At 42.4% G+C, this 16,124-nt stretch overlaps 1 protein-coding gene across 1 annotated transcript; it reads left to right on the top strand.

Annotated features, from left to right (window-relative positions):
- Positions 1-4,843: 4,843 nt before the first annotated feature.
- Positions 4,844-14,639, top strand: LOC311042570 (IGF-like family receptor 1; the record flags this gene model as incomplete). Its single annotated transcript, XM_084053375.1, has 7 exons — positions 4,844-4,965; positions 6,675-6,864; positions 7,963-7,996; positions 9,618-9,681; positions 11,196-11,306; positions 13,105-13,203; positions 14,317-14,639. Exons 1-7 carry the CDS (start codon positions 4,869-4,871, stop codon positions 14,637-14,639), a joined length of 918 nt encoding a protein of 305 aa, XP_083909501.1. The 5' UTR covers positions 4,844-4,868.
- Between the last annotated feature and the right edge of the window lie 1,485 nt (positions 14,640-16,124).

Raw genomic sequence — 16,124 nt, 5'->3', positions numbered from 1 at the left:
AGATCTACACTCACTGTGACTGTAGAGGTGTAGATCTACACCTCACTGTGACTGTAGGTATAGAGAGGACAATGATTCATTCATCTGCTGTGTCAACAACATACATCTGATTATGATGAAACTCAAGGCAGTTACACATTTCTCATGTCCACATGTTTAGACAGAATCATGAGAAATGTGTTACTGCCATGAGTTTCATCATAATCAGATGTATGAATCCTGATCCAACCCTACAAGCCCTCCCGCTCACTCAGATCAGCTAACACAGGGAAGCTGTCAGAACCTTCTCTAAAACACCCTGGACAACGCTCCACACGTCCTAGACTCTTCTCTCTTCTCTAAAACACCCTGGACAACGCTCCACACGTCCTAGACTCTTCTCTCTTCTCTAAAACACCCTGGACAACGCTCCACACGTCCTAGACTCTTCTCTCTTCTCTAAAACACTCTGGACAACGCTCCACGCGTCCTAGACTCTTCTCTCTTCTCTAAAACACTCTGGACAACGCTCCACACGTCCTAGACTCTTCTCTCTTCTCTAAAACACCCTGGACAACGCTCCACACGTCCTAGACTCTTCTCTCTTCTCTAAAACACCCTGGACAACGCTCCACGCGTCCTAGACTCCTCTCTCTTCTCTAAAACACCCTGGACAACGCTCCACGCGTCCTAGACTCTTCTCTCTTCTCTAAAACACTCTGGACAACGCTCCACGCGTCCTAGACTCTTCTCTCTTCTCTAAAACACTCTGGACAACGCTCCACACGTCCTAGACTCTTCTCTCTTCTCTAAAACACCCTGGACAACGCTCCACACGTCCTAGACTCTTCTCTCTTCTCTAAAACACCCTGGACAACGCTCCACACGTCCTAGACTCTTCTCTCTTCTCTAAAACACCCTGGACAACGCTCCACGCGTCCTAGACTCTTCTCTCTTCTCTAAAACACCCTGGACAACGCTCCACGCGTCCTAGACTCTTCTCTCTTCTCTAAAACACCCTGGACAACGCTCCACGCGTCCTAGAGTCTTCTCTTTTCTCTAAAACACCCTGGACAACGCTCCACGCGTCCTAGACTCTTCTCTTTTCTCTAAAACACCCTGGACAACGCTCCACGCGTCCTAGACTCTTCTCTTTTCTCTAAAACACCCTGGACAACGCTCCACGCGTCCTAGACTCTTCTCTTTTCTCTAAAACACCCTGGACAACGCTCCACGCGTCCTAGACTCTTCTCTTTTCTCTAAAACACCCTGGACAACGCTCCACGCGTCCTAGACTCTTCTCTCTTCTCTAAAACACCCTGGACAACGCTCCACACGTCCTAGACTCTTCTCTCTTCTCTAAAACACCCTGGACAACGCTCCACACGTCCTAGACTCTTCTCTCTTCTCTAAAACACCCTGGACAACGCTCCACACGTCCTAGACTCTTCTCTCTTCTCTAAAACACCCTGGACAACGCTCCACACGTCCTAGACTCTTCTCTTTTCTCTAAAACACCCTGGACAACGCTCCACACGTCCTAGACTCTTCTCTTTTCTCTAAAACACCCTGGACAACGCTCCACACGTCCTAGACTCTTCTCTTTTCTCTAAAACACCCTGGACAACGCTCCACACGTCCTAGACTATTCTCTTTTCTCTAAAACACCCTGGACAACGCTCCACACGTCCTAGACTCTTCTCTTTTCTCTAAAACACCCTGGACAACGCTCCACACGTCCTAGACTCTTCTCTTTTCTCTAAAACACCCTGGACAACGCTCCACACGTCCTAGACTCTTCTCTAACACCCTGGACAACGCTCCTAGACTCTACTCCCTTCTGGTTCCAAACTGTGCAATGAACTCCCCATTGCAGTTAGAACTGCAGACTCACTCCCAATCATCCGCAGTAATCTGCAGACTCACCTCTTCAGAATCCCACCTCAGCCTGTAGCACTTGCTGTAGCCTTGACAACCTTGCAGTCTTATGCAAAGGTTAACATGTCATTTAGCATGTTATTTATACAGATTACAGGTTCATTTGTAGACCTGGCATCTATAGTGTGTATAGTTTCAATGTACAGATAGATGTCTTTTTATATTATACTGTTTAGACTGATGATCTTGGTTTACCTATGATCCCAGATTCTTTCTATACATTTGATGTATTACCTTATGTTTACCTTGCTTGTAAATCGCTCTGGATTAAGAGGGTCTGCTAAATGCCTACATTGTAAATTGTAAAAGAAGCAAATATTTACCACTCTGCACTTCCATGTGACTATTTACCTTGTTTGCCGCGCCATGAGCTTGTATATCTGCTATTTTTGAAAAAATCTTGAAACATTTTTTATTTATTTTTTTTTTTCAAAAAAACTGTTAGGATTTATAAAACATTTTTAAGAATGGCCTCAGGTCTTAATGGGTTAATAAGGGACTGTTCTGCACATCCAGCTTTAAGACTCAAGGTAAAGCAGAACTGTTTTAAATTATCCTACTATTATCCTACTATGATTGATTGTAGTTATAAAGTTACACAGCCCAGTGAGCCCACGTTTGTATTGTCTAGCAGGGATAATTGTACAAACATCTATTTTTATTTTCTGAGAATTGTCTCAGATGGCTTTAGTGATTATGGACGGCTCACATTGTCATTTGTTGAGCAGATTTCATCCATGCCACATGATAGTACTACTGATACTAATAAAACAAATAAAATAAACCTTTTAAGTCCTCTTTAGCTGCCTCCATATTTCTGCAGGAAGGAGATTTCCTCCACGTTTGGAATATTTTGCCTCTCAGTTAGTGTCATAAAATAATGACATGTAATTATGATAGAGTAATCTAAATCTAACTTGTAACTAATGTTTTGAAATAATTGTAGTGGAGTAAAAAAAAGTACAATATTTGCCTCTGAGATGCAGTGGTGTAAAGTAACTAAGTACATTTACTCAAGTACAATTTAATGGAGTATTTACAATTTTCAGTACTTTTACTTCTACTACATCTCAGAGGCAAATATTGTACTTTTACTCTACTTTATTTTCCAATTATTTGAAAACTTTAATTACTAATTTAGATTATTACAAAACATACATTACGCACTTCAACTCTATATACATTTCGGACATTTGAAAATAGCAGATCTACAAGCTCACAATGCATCACGGTGCGACGCAGATCTGCTATTTTCAAAAGATTTTGTACACATTTGAAGCAGTGAAATGGGACATTCTGCATAATGAGTACTTTCTACTTTTGGTACTTTAAGTACATTTTGATACCAATACTGAGTATGAACAGAGTATTTCTGCATTGCAGTATTGATACTTTTACTGTAACAGTAACAGTAATCAACCCTCCTGCACACTGCTACCACTAGAAGGCGCTCCATCGCCTCAAATGCTATACAATACAATATGTTTTTATTTAGACTATTCATTATTAATTCAGCTTTCACATTTCCCCTCAATGTCCTCCTGGAGAGAGAGAGAGAGAGAGAGAGAGAGGTACACAGAGAGAGAGAGAGAGGTACACAGAGAGAGAGAGAGGGGTACACAGAGAGAGAGAGAGAGAGAGCGAGAGACACAGAGAGAAAGAGAGAGAGCGCGTGTCCCCTCCCCTACTGTTTTTTTGTAGTCGCGTGCGGGAGGGGAAAAAAGGGGGGGGGGGGCGTTGGCAAGGTTAACGGTTCATGAGCTCAGCATCTAATAATTTACAAATGAAGCATGTAGTGGTACCATAGTGGAGTAGAAAGTATCCTAAATGGATGAAGTAAAGTCAAAATGTTAATGCTTAAATGCTTCCATTCATTTCTGCTTATAAAGTTACTTATGTTCCAGTCAAACTCTCATTCCGTTCAAACATTTTATATTTCCTGAGTTAACTTCAACTCAAATGCTTTTTCTGATCAATGCAATTATGCTTTTAAAGCAGTATTAATATTTACTCAATAGTTAATGATATTTACTCTACACCTTTTGTACATTTGAAGGAATACTTCTCTCAAATGTTTTTTTCTACTAAACATGTGTTATATGTGTTTTCAGCTCATGCAGTTTCTACAGGAACTGCCTCTTGTGTGTTACTTTATTTACTTGGACATCTTAAAAAGTCCCACCCTTTGGCTACACATCTTCAGAGAGAGAGAGAGAGAGAGAGAGAGAGAGAGAGAGAGAGAGAGAGAGAGAGAGAGAGAGAAAGGGCCAGACAGACAGACAGACAGACAGACAGACAGAGACACACACACACACACACACACACACACACACACACACACAGAAACAGAGAGAGAGAGAGAGAGACACATAGAGACAGAGAGAGAGGAAGGGCCAGACAGACAGACAGACAGACAGACAGACAGAGACACACACACACGCACGCACGCACGCACGCACGCACGCACGCACGCACGCACACACACACACACACACACACACACACACACACACACACACACACACACACACACACACACACACACACACACACACACACACACACACACACACACACACACACACACACACACACACACACACACACACACACACACACACACAGAAACAGAACACAGAGAGAGAGACAGAGACAGAGAGGGGGAGAGACACACAGAGACCCCTCCCACATCCACATAGGCTACACATATACAGCAGCATCCAGACTCAGTGTCGTCAGTTGAAACTTTTCATTTCACCCTGTGGATTATTATCTGTTCTATCTTATTACTACAGAAACCCTGAGGATTATCTGTTCTATCTTATTACTACAGAAACCCTGAGGGTTATCTGTTCTATCCTGTTACTACAGAAACCCTGAGGTTTATCTGTTCTATCTTATTACTACAGAAACCCTGAGGATTATCTGTTCTATCCTGTTACTACAGAAACATGGTCTACTCAGAGGAATGCCATCATGATCTGGAAACCCACTGGGATGCGACTGCTAAGAAGTGTGTACCCTGCAACAAGAAGGTGCTAAAACCAGGTACTAATTACTGAGGGTTATTTTTTATACATAGCCTAATAAAAACACGCACAATAATATATATGACATAATATATAATATAATATAGCCCTAATAGAATAGAATAGAAAATACTAGTGTTGATAGTGTTAAATATAGAGTGTCATTTATATTAGTCATATATATCTAGTATGTTCTACAGCCATAATGTACTGAAGACAGCAGAGAGTCATTTATATAGATCTAGTATGTTCTACAGCCATAATGTACTGAAGACAGCAGAGAGTCATTTATATAGATCTAGTATGTTGTACAGCCATAATGTACTGAAGACAGCAGTCTTTGACGGACACAAACAAACTCAATTAATGACAATACCTCCAAGTGTTGAAACTATGTGGCAGTGACTTTGTTTTTGAAGCAGAGCAGACCAACACACACAGACCAGCCAACACGTCCACTGGTCAGACCATAGGGTCAGACTATACCATAGGGTCAGACCATAGGGTCAGACTATACCATAGGGTCAGACCATAATAATAATAATAATAATAATAAACTTTATTTGTATAGCACCTTTCATGACATGAAATGCAGCGCAAAGTGCTTTACAGAGCAAGAATACAGTTACAACCAATTTAACAATAAAGCAAACAAAAAATAAAATAAAATAAAAGCAAAAGCATAAAACATTAAAATAGGCAATACAGTGAGGACTTAAAAATCAACCAAAGAGTCAGCTAAAAGCAAGAGTGAAGAAATAGGTCTTGAGCTGTGCTTTAAAGCTATCGACAGAGGCTGCCTGTTTTAGGTGTAATGGGAGTTTATTCCACACTGTTGGTCCGTAAAAGCAGAATGCTGCTTCACCGTATTTTTTATATGTCATTTTAGGGTCAGACTATACCATAGGGTCAGACCATAGGGTCAGACTATACCATAGGGTCAGACTATACCATAGGGTCAGACCATAGGGTCAGACTATACCATAGGGTCAGACCATAGGGTCAGACCATAGGGTCAGACTATACCATAGGGTCAGACCATAGGGTCATACCATAGGGTCAGACCATACCAGACTCCCAGTAGGCCCTACTGGGAGTCTCCCAAGACTCCCAGTAGGGAGTGTGTGTGCACAGTTTCATACTGATCGGTCCAGTGGTGCCCGAGAGTAGCTGTTCACAAACAAACAGACTATAATGTATTATGCGTTTTCATGTTTTTATATTTGTATGTATCCTATATGGACCCCAGGAAGACTAGCTGACGCCCCGGTGTCAGCTAATGGGGATCCATTTTATAAACAATAAACAATAAACAAACAGAAGGACGGGGTCTCTGGAGGTTCTAGCCTGGTGGAGATAGCAGTAGTAATCATATCTAAGGTGGAATGTCATATCTTGCACAGTGTTTTATATATATTCTTCTTTTTGAGCTGTGTAGCCGCTCCTATAAGTGGGGTTGGGAATTCGTCTTTCCCTGCACTGTGATTGGCTGACTCTATTCACACCCTTTTCGCCGTACCGTGATTGGCTGACTCTATTCAGACCCTTTGCTTTGATTGGCTAGCGAGACGCATGATGAAATAATAACCTCTAAATAGCACCACGCACTTCAGAAAATCCTTTTTTTTTAAAAAGTGAGCTTCCATCACTGTCAGACTGTGATGAACACTGTTGTTTCTAAATAACACCGCTCTCTTCACACTGGGTGTGATTTTTTCTTTTTTTAAGGATATGAATTCACCCCAAACTGTGGCTATGCTGATGATGGAGGGAGACGAGATAACGTCAGTCAACAATGTCCTAACAACACCTTCAACAACGGATCCTTCACTAAATGTCAGCCGTGTTCCGCCTGTCCTCCTGGACTAGAACACACTCCATGCAACACCACCACCGACACACTGTGTGGACACACATGGTGAGAGGATGTATAATATATCATATATATAGAGAAGTTATTCATGTTTTAACCAGTTAAATGAGTGATTTATCAGGGAGGGTTACACGCTTTGGTTCAATTAATCTGCAACACAATTTTATACAACACAGAGGGGGTCCCCTGCTTCATCTCTCTGTCAGCTAGGGGGTCCTTGGCCTGAAAAATGTTGAAGACCCCTGCTATAGACTATACAGCGAGGGGCAACTAGGTTGACTTTCAGTCAGACACGTGCATGATTGTCCAGAGCAAGTTGTGTCTCTTTGGACATGTTGTCAATCCATTTATTAACATAGACGTTCAAAGGCTGTTTCGTTCCACAATCCACATCCATAAGGATAAACAAAACTCACTTGATATGAATAACAGCATGATGACATGATGGCACAGTGGAAAACTGTATGGCCTTCCCTCATTGCACACCTGCCCACAATCACCCACTTCCAGATATAATGGTAACCATAGTAACCACCCACTGACTCTGACTAACATGACGTCATCGTCATTACCAAGGCCACACCATTCATTTAAAACAAACTAAACAAAACTAGAAAATGTGCATAGGTCTCCGCCAGTACTGTTCCTGCATAATCCTGTCTTACCTCACTTCAAAAGACTTAAATGATCTTTTGAAGTGACACACCTATTTATAGGTCTCTATTTCATCATGCGTCTCGCTAGCCAATCAAAGCACACCATTTCAACATATTGTCACGTGTCACGTGAAGCTTGACCAATGTTAGCTTGGTGGCCACGCGGAAGGACGAGAACGAAAACATAGTCCCCTGGCGGAGACAATAAACACAAAGGCATTTTGGCTCCAACAGTAAGGGTTATTAATTATGCTATAATAAACACAGTAAGGGTTATTAATATGCTATAATAAACACAGTAAGGGTTATTAATGGTATGCTATAATAAACACAGTAAAGGTTATTAATGGTAGGCTATAATAAACACAGTAAGGGTTATTAATATGCTATAATAAACACAGTAAGGGTTATTAATATGCTATAATAAACACAGTAAGGGTTATTAATATGCTATAATAAACACATTGTCTTTTATGATCCTACTCAGGTCAACAACCACTAATCATCCTTCCACTGTGAAGGTGAGTACTTACACAATGTGTCCTAATGATTTTAAAAGATCCTTCACTATGCCATAGAGTATATAAACAGACCACTTTCCCTTTAATAGCTTTATTTCTTATTTCATTTATTTATTCTTTCTTTCTTTTTTTTTAACATTTTCTCCAAGTCAAAATATACCTGACTAACCGGGCCTTCTGCTCACTGACCAGCTAAGAGCTCCACAGTCTGTTGATGAGACTATGAACAAAGCATTTACTATTCTGGTTTTACCCCCTAGGTCTAGGTTTTCTTTGGCCCTAGAATGTCTGTGATCTTACATACATTTCATGTATTCCAAATACACAGTCATAGAACGCTCTGGACGACGCGCTGTGTAGTCACGATCTGCACAGCCGTAAAAGTGCTCTAAACTCCGTCTGTACTCACCCAATAATTAATTCTTAAGACTTGGAGTCAGATATTGTCCTCTAGTTTCATATCCATTTGAAAGTTCTGCCAGAAAACGTGTGTTTATAGTGAAATATCTCCACTTTTCCACGAGCTGCACACGGACGACTTTCTGTACGGGCGAGGGACCTGGAATGAGGGAAAGACCGAATTTATCAAAACTTCCTCTGATCATCACAAACGTCATCACACATTGACACAGGGAAGCACAAACGAATGGGGAACACAATTGACAGGTGCGTTGTGATTGGTGTGGGGTAATGAGTCACATCACCTGCCAATTGTGTGTCCCAAACATTTGTGTTTGAAGTTTTGATAAATTCGGTCCTTCACTCATTCCAGGTCCCTCGCCCGTACAGAAAGTCGTCCGTGTGCAGCTCGTGGAAAAGTGGAGATATTTGACTAAACACGAGTTTTCTGGCAGAACTTTCAAATGGATATGAAACTAGAGGACAATATCTGACTCCAAGTCTTAAGAATTAATTATTGGGTGAGTACAGACGGAGTTTAGAGCACTTTTACGGCCGCACAGATCGTGAGCTACACAGCGTGTCTTCCAGAGCGTTCTATGACTGTGTATTTGGAATACATGAAATGTATGTAAGATCACAGACATTCTAGGTCTAGGTTTTCTTTGACCCTCCTTGTTTCTTTTAGATGTGTTGTTTTTATGTAAATGCTTTATTTTATTCTGTACTGTAGCACTTTGAGATTTGTTTCAAATATAAAGTGCAATATAAATACAATGTATCATTATTATTATTAATCATGATCTTTCCTAAATCGATCTTTCAGGGATTAGTTTGACAAGATTTTCCTTTAAAATGTATTAAAACGAAACGTCAGCATTGATTTTGATGCTGTATGGAAACAAACTGAATCCAGTGGATTCCATGTCATTTTGTGGCCACAACCGCAAAAGGCAGTCAGACTAAAACATACAGACTATCCAACCTACTCGTTAGTGGTTTTGTCTGTTTTCTCCTCGTCCTCGTTTCATGTGTGTTTGGCCGCAGAAAACCAATGTTGGGTTTCTCTCGTGGCTGGTGGGAAAGACTGGAGACGTTTTCTCTTCACCGACCGATGTCTGGCACATTATCCTTGTGGTCATGAACCTATTCTTAAAATGATCATTTAAAAAAATTAGATATTTCAGAAACATGCATTCATGTGCTTTTCTCTCTCATTCAGACCCATGGAGGCCAGCTACCAACTGTAGCATCTCCTCATGTAGGAGCAGGAGGTTCTGGATCATGTAAGTACATCTTCTTATGGAGGACATTCCTAAGCCACTGGTTCTCAACATCAGGTCCGGCGCCACTCAAATGGACCTTTACAGGTCTGTAACTCTGACCTGTAAGGGTCCATCTGGTTCCATTTGCACACTCTCAGAGTTACAGACCTGTAAGGCATTGGTTCTCAAAGTGGGGTCCCGGGACCCCCAGGGGTCCTTGAGGGGGTTCCAGGGGGTCCGCAGCAAATTGTGTGAAAATAGCATCACAATAGTTTTAACCTTTTATACTTTGGCTATTTTTGAAAAATCTTGAAGATTTGTGCAAATCTTTGAATACATTTCTTTTAAAGCGAACATTTTAACACGAATCTTTGCTTCTGTGGGGTCCCTGGCACAACATATTTTCAGATGGGGGTCCCCGGCCAAATATATATCAATTTGGGGGTCCCTGGCATGAAAAAGTTTGAGAAGCACTGCTGTAGGGGTCCATTTGGTCCTATTTGTACACTCTCAGAGTTACAGACCTGTAAACATTTGGACCCCTGCTGGGCCCCAGACCAGACATTGAGAACCAGTGAGCTAAGCTAACATGGTTTGACTGATCACTGTCTCTCAACAGCTTTTTCTCATCTTCTATCCACACGTTCTGTCACATCATGAGCCCTGTGTGAATGTTGTTCATCCCTTCATGTTGTCACTCATTCCATTCCTCACAGCTGATTCTAATGAATGATCAATGTCTCTTGACCCTTCACTCGCTCTTAGCTGTAGTCTAACTAAAATATGTAACTATATATAATATATATATATATATAACTATATATAATAATAACTCCTGTCCTGTGTTTCATTCTGACCGTCTGCTGTTATTGCTGTGACCAGCGTTGCCAGATTTTGCAAGAGAAACAAGCGGCCGTCGATGAAAACAAGCCCAAAAGAAGCTACTAGACTTTTACATTAGCTATGTGAAAATAGCAGATGTACAAGTTCACAGCCACACGTTGCGAGGTTGCAGATCTGTTATTTTCCAAGAATATTGAGAATAAAGTGGAATATTTTGAATATTTTTGAAACATTTGGTGCATATTAATTTGGGGGTATTTCACATGAAAGCATTTGGGAACCACTGGTTTAAACAACTTAAGGAAGCAAGCCCAAATAAGCAACTACGCTTTAGAAACAAGCCCCCCCCCCCCCCAAAAAAAAAAACACAACCCTATATTTACAACAAACTGGGATATGGCCTGTGCGATATTATATCAACATATAACATGTCCTATCTCATCACTGCATATACATAGTGCCTATATTTATTTATTTATTTATACTTATATCTATGTTTTTATATCTCACTCTCGCCGTTTTTAATAGTTTTGGAGTCTGAGAGCAAAGTGTACAAAGTCAAATTCCTATAAGCAGATTCAGAGTAAAACATGATCTACCAGTTTGATACTTTGTTTATTAGACAAACTAACTAAACTGCCTCCAAACACATTAAGATGCATCTAACCAAAATATGATCTTTTTTCTTCCAGGGCAAATAGCAGTTGGTTCTGCAGTTGGCTGTGTGGCCGTCTTTGCGGTCGTTGCACTTCTATCTGTATATTTTTACAGACGGAGAGGAAACAGAGGTTTATGTTCTAAACGTGAGTGAATGTGAAAGTCCCTTAATGTCAACTCATCATTATTTATATTATTTTCACACACACACACACACACACACACACACACACACACACACACACACACACACACACACACACACACACACACACAGGCATTTATCAATATATCCTGACGTGGGCTTCATCCTACTTTACGCTGAGATCTCACGTCTGGTCGAGACCAGTTGTTGACGTTGGCTGCGCCCGTTTATTCCATTCTAGACCTGCAGAGCAGCATTGTCTGACTGTCTGACAGGCATCTAGACACATATATCCACTCCAAAATGTATATCTACACTCATAAATAATCCCTGTGAAAATATAACATTTTATAAAGTAATTTAAACAAACTGCTTTAACAGTCATTCGGTTGCATTGGCTATTTTAAAATAGCAGATCTGCAAGCTCACAACGCAACGTGTTGTGAGCTTGTAGATCTGCTATTTTTAGATCTGCGAGAGAATTTTCGGGAGCCCCGACCATCTTTTCACTGACAGTGAGGTCTACACACTTACAGTAGCTTGTCCTATGTTATGTCATAGAGGGTTATGTAGGCTACACAACCTGGCTGGGTTAAGGATATAAACCCGACGCTCCAATATTAACGTGGCGGCACGGAATCACTGCATTCCGCCCGAGTCTCATGTACCGCTACGCTACGGACACGGACATGAAAGACAAAGTTGGGCGGGCGCGTGTGTGTGTGTGTGTGTGTGTGTGTGTGTGTGTGTGTGTGTGTGTGTGTGTGTGTGTGTGTGTGTGTGAGAGAGAGCGAGAGAGAGCGAGAGAGAGAGGCGTGTGCGTGTGCGTGTGCGGCGAGGCCAGCGGGGGAAACTGTTTCTTATTGGCTTTTCATGTCTTTGGTCGTATTCTGGTTCGTCTTCATGTCGTAAAATCGGGGCGTTTTGAGAATATTTAAGGGCGTGTTATTTAAATGACGCTCGTTTCAGCCGTGACATTTATCAACGCTGGGACCAAGTGTACGCTCGGATCAGCTGTGTAGGATGCGTTGATAAATGTGACTTCAACGTTGGTGTACGGCCGAATATATGTAAAAATATACGCCGGTTTATACGCTGTGTTGCTAAATGAGGGCCAATGTGTTTATGTCTACACACAGGGAAAGCATATAGGGACATAACTATTTTAATAGCAGTAAAAGGTTACATTCACAAACTCATGGATAATGTCCTCATGATACAACACACATGTCACTCAGCACTCCATAGGCATGGAGTAGCGGCGGCTCCGCCCTATATGGCAGCAGAGACAACACAATACTTTAACCAGCCTTTCTGCCTCGTCTTTGGGCATCCCAAATTGTGGGTAATCTATGTCCATGGCTGGATCACCAGATGAAACAAAGTTCTTAGTCTTGCACTGCTGCTTGGTGTTACAGCGCTCTCTGTAGTTGTTCTCATGGGTCTGGAAGTCCCACCTATTGCTATTCTGACAGTGGAGGGACACACCGACGGAAGGCCGTCAGGTTGCGTCGGCTGTAGGTAGATTCCTCCCGTGAGAAGTGTCTTCTTGTGTGTAAGCTACATAGTCCACAGAAGTTGCAAATGCATCCACTGCACCGATTACATTGACCATGGTAGTTACCACGGGGCAGTTTAACGTCATGCCCAGGACACTAGTGTGTCATCATCACGTAGTGATCGCACAATATAAGATAGAGAAGTGGGAACACTCCGAGAAGTGACAATTACAATCATAAGGCAGTGACGTTATAACTATTATTAACCTCATGTATATTCATGTCCTCCATGGTTTACAGTCAGACACAGATCTTCTATCATCACTAATGGATTGTCTCACAACAATGGAGAGTTCAGTCGCTTGGATCAACCTGAGAGCAACGACCAGCTCATTCTGAGTGAGTTCAGGTAACCTTAAATATGATGTATTATTATTACTCTCTTTAATGTTAGAGCTTCATCAGTATATCAGTAGATATTGTAGATGGTATATTGTGATTATTTATATGTTGAGAACGGTTCAACTTTGTCGCTTTGTAGAGAGACAGAACAGAAGCCAATCAGAAGCTGCCGCTGTGTGGCGAAACATAACAGCAGCCAATCAGAAGCACTCTGTTCTCTGAACTAGGCGAAGGTTTGAAACTAACGTGTGGAGGTGTGAAATGTATCAAAATTGAGCAACTGCACGGTCCATTTCTCATCTAAACTATATAAGTTGCTTACCAACAAGCTGACAGCAACCAGCATTGAGTGTGTGTACTTCTCCCTATCAGTGTGCTTTGCTGTTGGACACACCTGCTAGCTTTGATCCACTCGTAGCAGTGGAGCTAGGTGGGTGTCACTCATACCTTAGTGTAACGCCCGGGATTTCGAACCCGGGTCTCCCGCGTGGAAAGCCAACATCTTAACCGCTAAGCCAAAGATATATCACTCAGGGGAGATATTAGATGTTCAGGCCATCAGGCTGAGAGGTTGTGAACCACTCTGTTACATTAGTCTCATGTAGCCAGACAACTATTCCACAATCTCTGAATGTTATACAGAGTCTGGAACTACACATCCTGAAATCCAAGGCAGGAAGCTGTCACCTATATTTTAAAATATCTTTACATATTATTTCTTAATTTCCATTTCCACTAAGCAGCAAGCTATACATGCTTAGATGATTTTGATTTTTCAGAAGCGGGAGGAGGCTTCACATCCACCTTATCGATTGATCATTTTCAGAGCTTCCGTTGCTCCAGACTGAATGACGGAAGCATTTAAACCCTCTGTCCTCTTTGTTCCAGGTCTCTAAACCCTTCTGTCCTCTTTGTTCCAGGTCTCTAAACACCTCTGTCCTCTTTGTTCCAGGTCTCTAAACCCTCTGTCCTCTTTGTTCCAGGTCTCTAAACCCCTCTGTCCTCTTTGTTCCAGGTCTCTAAACCCCTCTGTCCTCTTTGTCCCAGGTCTCTAAACCCTCTGTCCTCTTTGTCCCAGGTCTCTAAACCCCTCTGTCCTCTTTGTTCCAGGTCCACAAGTCCAGGCAGAACCTCTGCAGGCGGTGCTGGACAACCTGGATGTTCTGGAGGAGCTGGTGATCCTGCTGGATCCGGACAGTCCAGGAGTGAAGGGCAGCAGACACCTGGCCTCCCGCTGCTCCTACCCGGCCACCTGGATCACATACAGCTACTCCATGAAGGAGAGCCGCAGCCCCCTGAAGGCCCTGCTGGAGGGGCTGACCACCAAGCACCCTGACTGGACCGTAGGATACCTGGCCTCCATGCTGCAGGACATGGACCGCTACGACGCTGTAGCCGTCCTGCACCACCTCACTGTGACTGTAGAGGTTTAGAGAGAACACTGTAGAGCAGGGTGTCTTCAACAGGGGGTCCGGGACCCCTTGGGGGTCCTCAGAGTTACTACAGGGGGGGGCCGCCAAATCTTTGTGATTTTTTACATTAACCACTTCAACCAAGCATCTCTATTCTGAGGAGAACTTTAGCCAAAAATATTTTCGGCAAAGAGGTTTGACGTAGGGGGGGGAAAAGAGCAGATCAAGTACAGAGTGGGTCAAGTTTACTCAGTATGGACGGTTTATGTGGTAAAAAGTCTGAAAACACACATTAACATGAATCCAACACTGATGACAGTGTCTGTCAAACAAAGTCTATGAAGCCAACTATGAAATCTATGAAAAGATTATATTCTATACAATATATATATTGGGGGTCCCTGCTTTATCTCTCTCTCAGCTAGGGGGTCCTTGGCCTGAAAACGTTGAAGACCCCTGCTGTAGAGGTTTATAGACGCTCTGAGAGCACTGGAGTGATCTGTGTTTGACAGAAAGACAGAAAGAGTTGTCCTGAGCTCCTGTGGAGGAAGTCACTGTAACAGGTGACGTTTGCTGTTTGTTTGATGAGCAAACAGCCTTTTCCTGTGTTGTTGAAGCACAAGGGGGCGCGGGGGGGGGGGGGGGGGGGGCGGGCGGGGGGATTGGGGAGAGAGTCAGCGCGCTGAAGTCAAGGCACAGACGGCTGTGTTGTTGACGGACAACGGATGCACGCTTATGAGAAACAACACAAACTAGAAAGAAATTTCCTACGAAAATTTAAGTGTGCCTACGTTGGCTGGGGGTTTTGTCGCCGTGGTAATGCGAAACGGTGAAAAAAGTAATGCGGTAGGTGGGCCGGTCGTCCCGCACGTTTTGATGTATACATTGAGGGGGCCGTGTGAACCGTGTGGGAGGAGTAGCATTTTGATCCCTTCGGGCGGCCAAAAAAGTAAAGAAAAAAACAGCAAAATAATGTTTCAAAAATTATGAAAAAATAAACCGAAAGTCAAAAAAGGAAAATTAAAAAACAGAAAAATTGAAGGTAAAAATGAGAATCTAAAACAACATTTGAAAAAAATGTAATAATGTTTTAAAATATATAAACAATTACTTAAATGGGTTTGAGTGCTTGTTTCACCCACTTCTGAAGGTCTGACGCAGAAAGTGCCCATTATACTATTGTTTGCAGTCCCCCATTTAGGGGGGGTAGGCAAAGTTTCGGAGCATTTTGGGAAATTTTCAGAAACCGGAAGTGAATAAATGGTTTGAGTGCTTGTTTCGCCCACTTCTGAAGGTCTGACGCAAAAAGTGCCAATTATACAATTGTTCGCAGTCCCCCATTTAGGGGGGGTAGGCGAAGTTTGGGAGCATTTTGGGCACTTTTCAAAACCGGAAGTGTAATATCCACTTCCTGTTGTGACGGATGTGTTCGCAGACCCTAATTTAGGGGGGGTAGGCGAAGTTTCAGATCATTTTGGGCACTTTTGAAACCGGAAGTGAAGAGGT

The sequence above is a fragment of the Gymnoscopelus microlampas genome, assembly GCF_963454915.1.
Source record: "Gymnoscopelus microlampas genome assembly, chromosome: 3".
NCBI lineage: Eukaryota > Metazoa > Chordata > Actinopteri > Myctophiformes > Myctophidae > Gymnoscopelus > Gymnoscopelus microlampas.
This window is presented reverse-complemented; position numbering and strand designations above follow the sequence as displayed.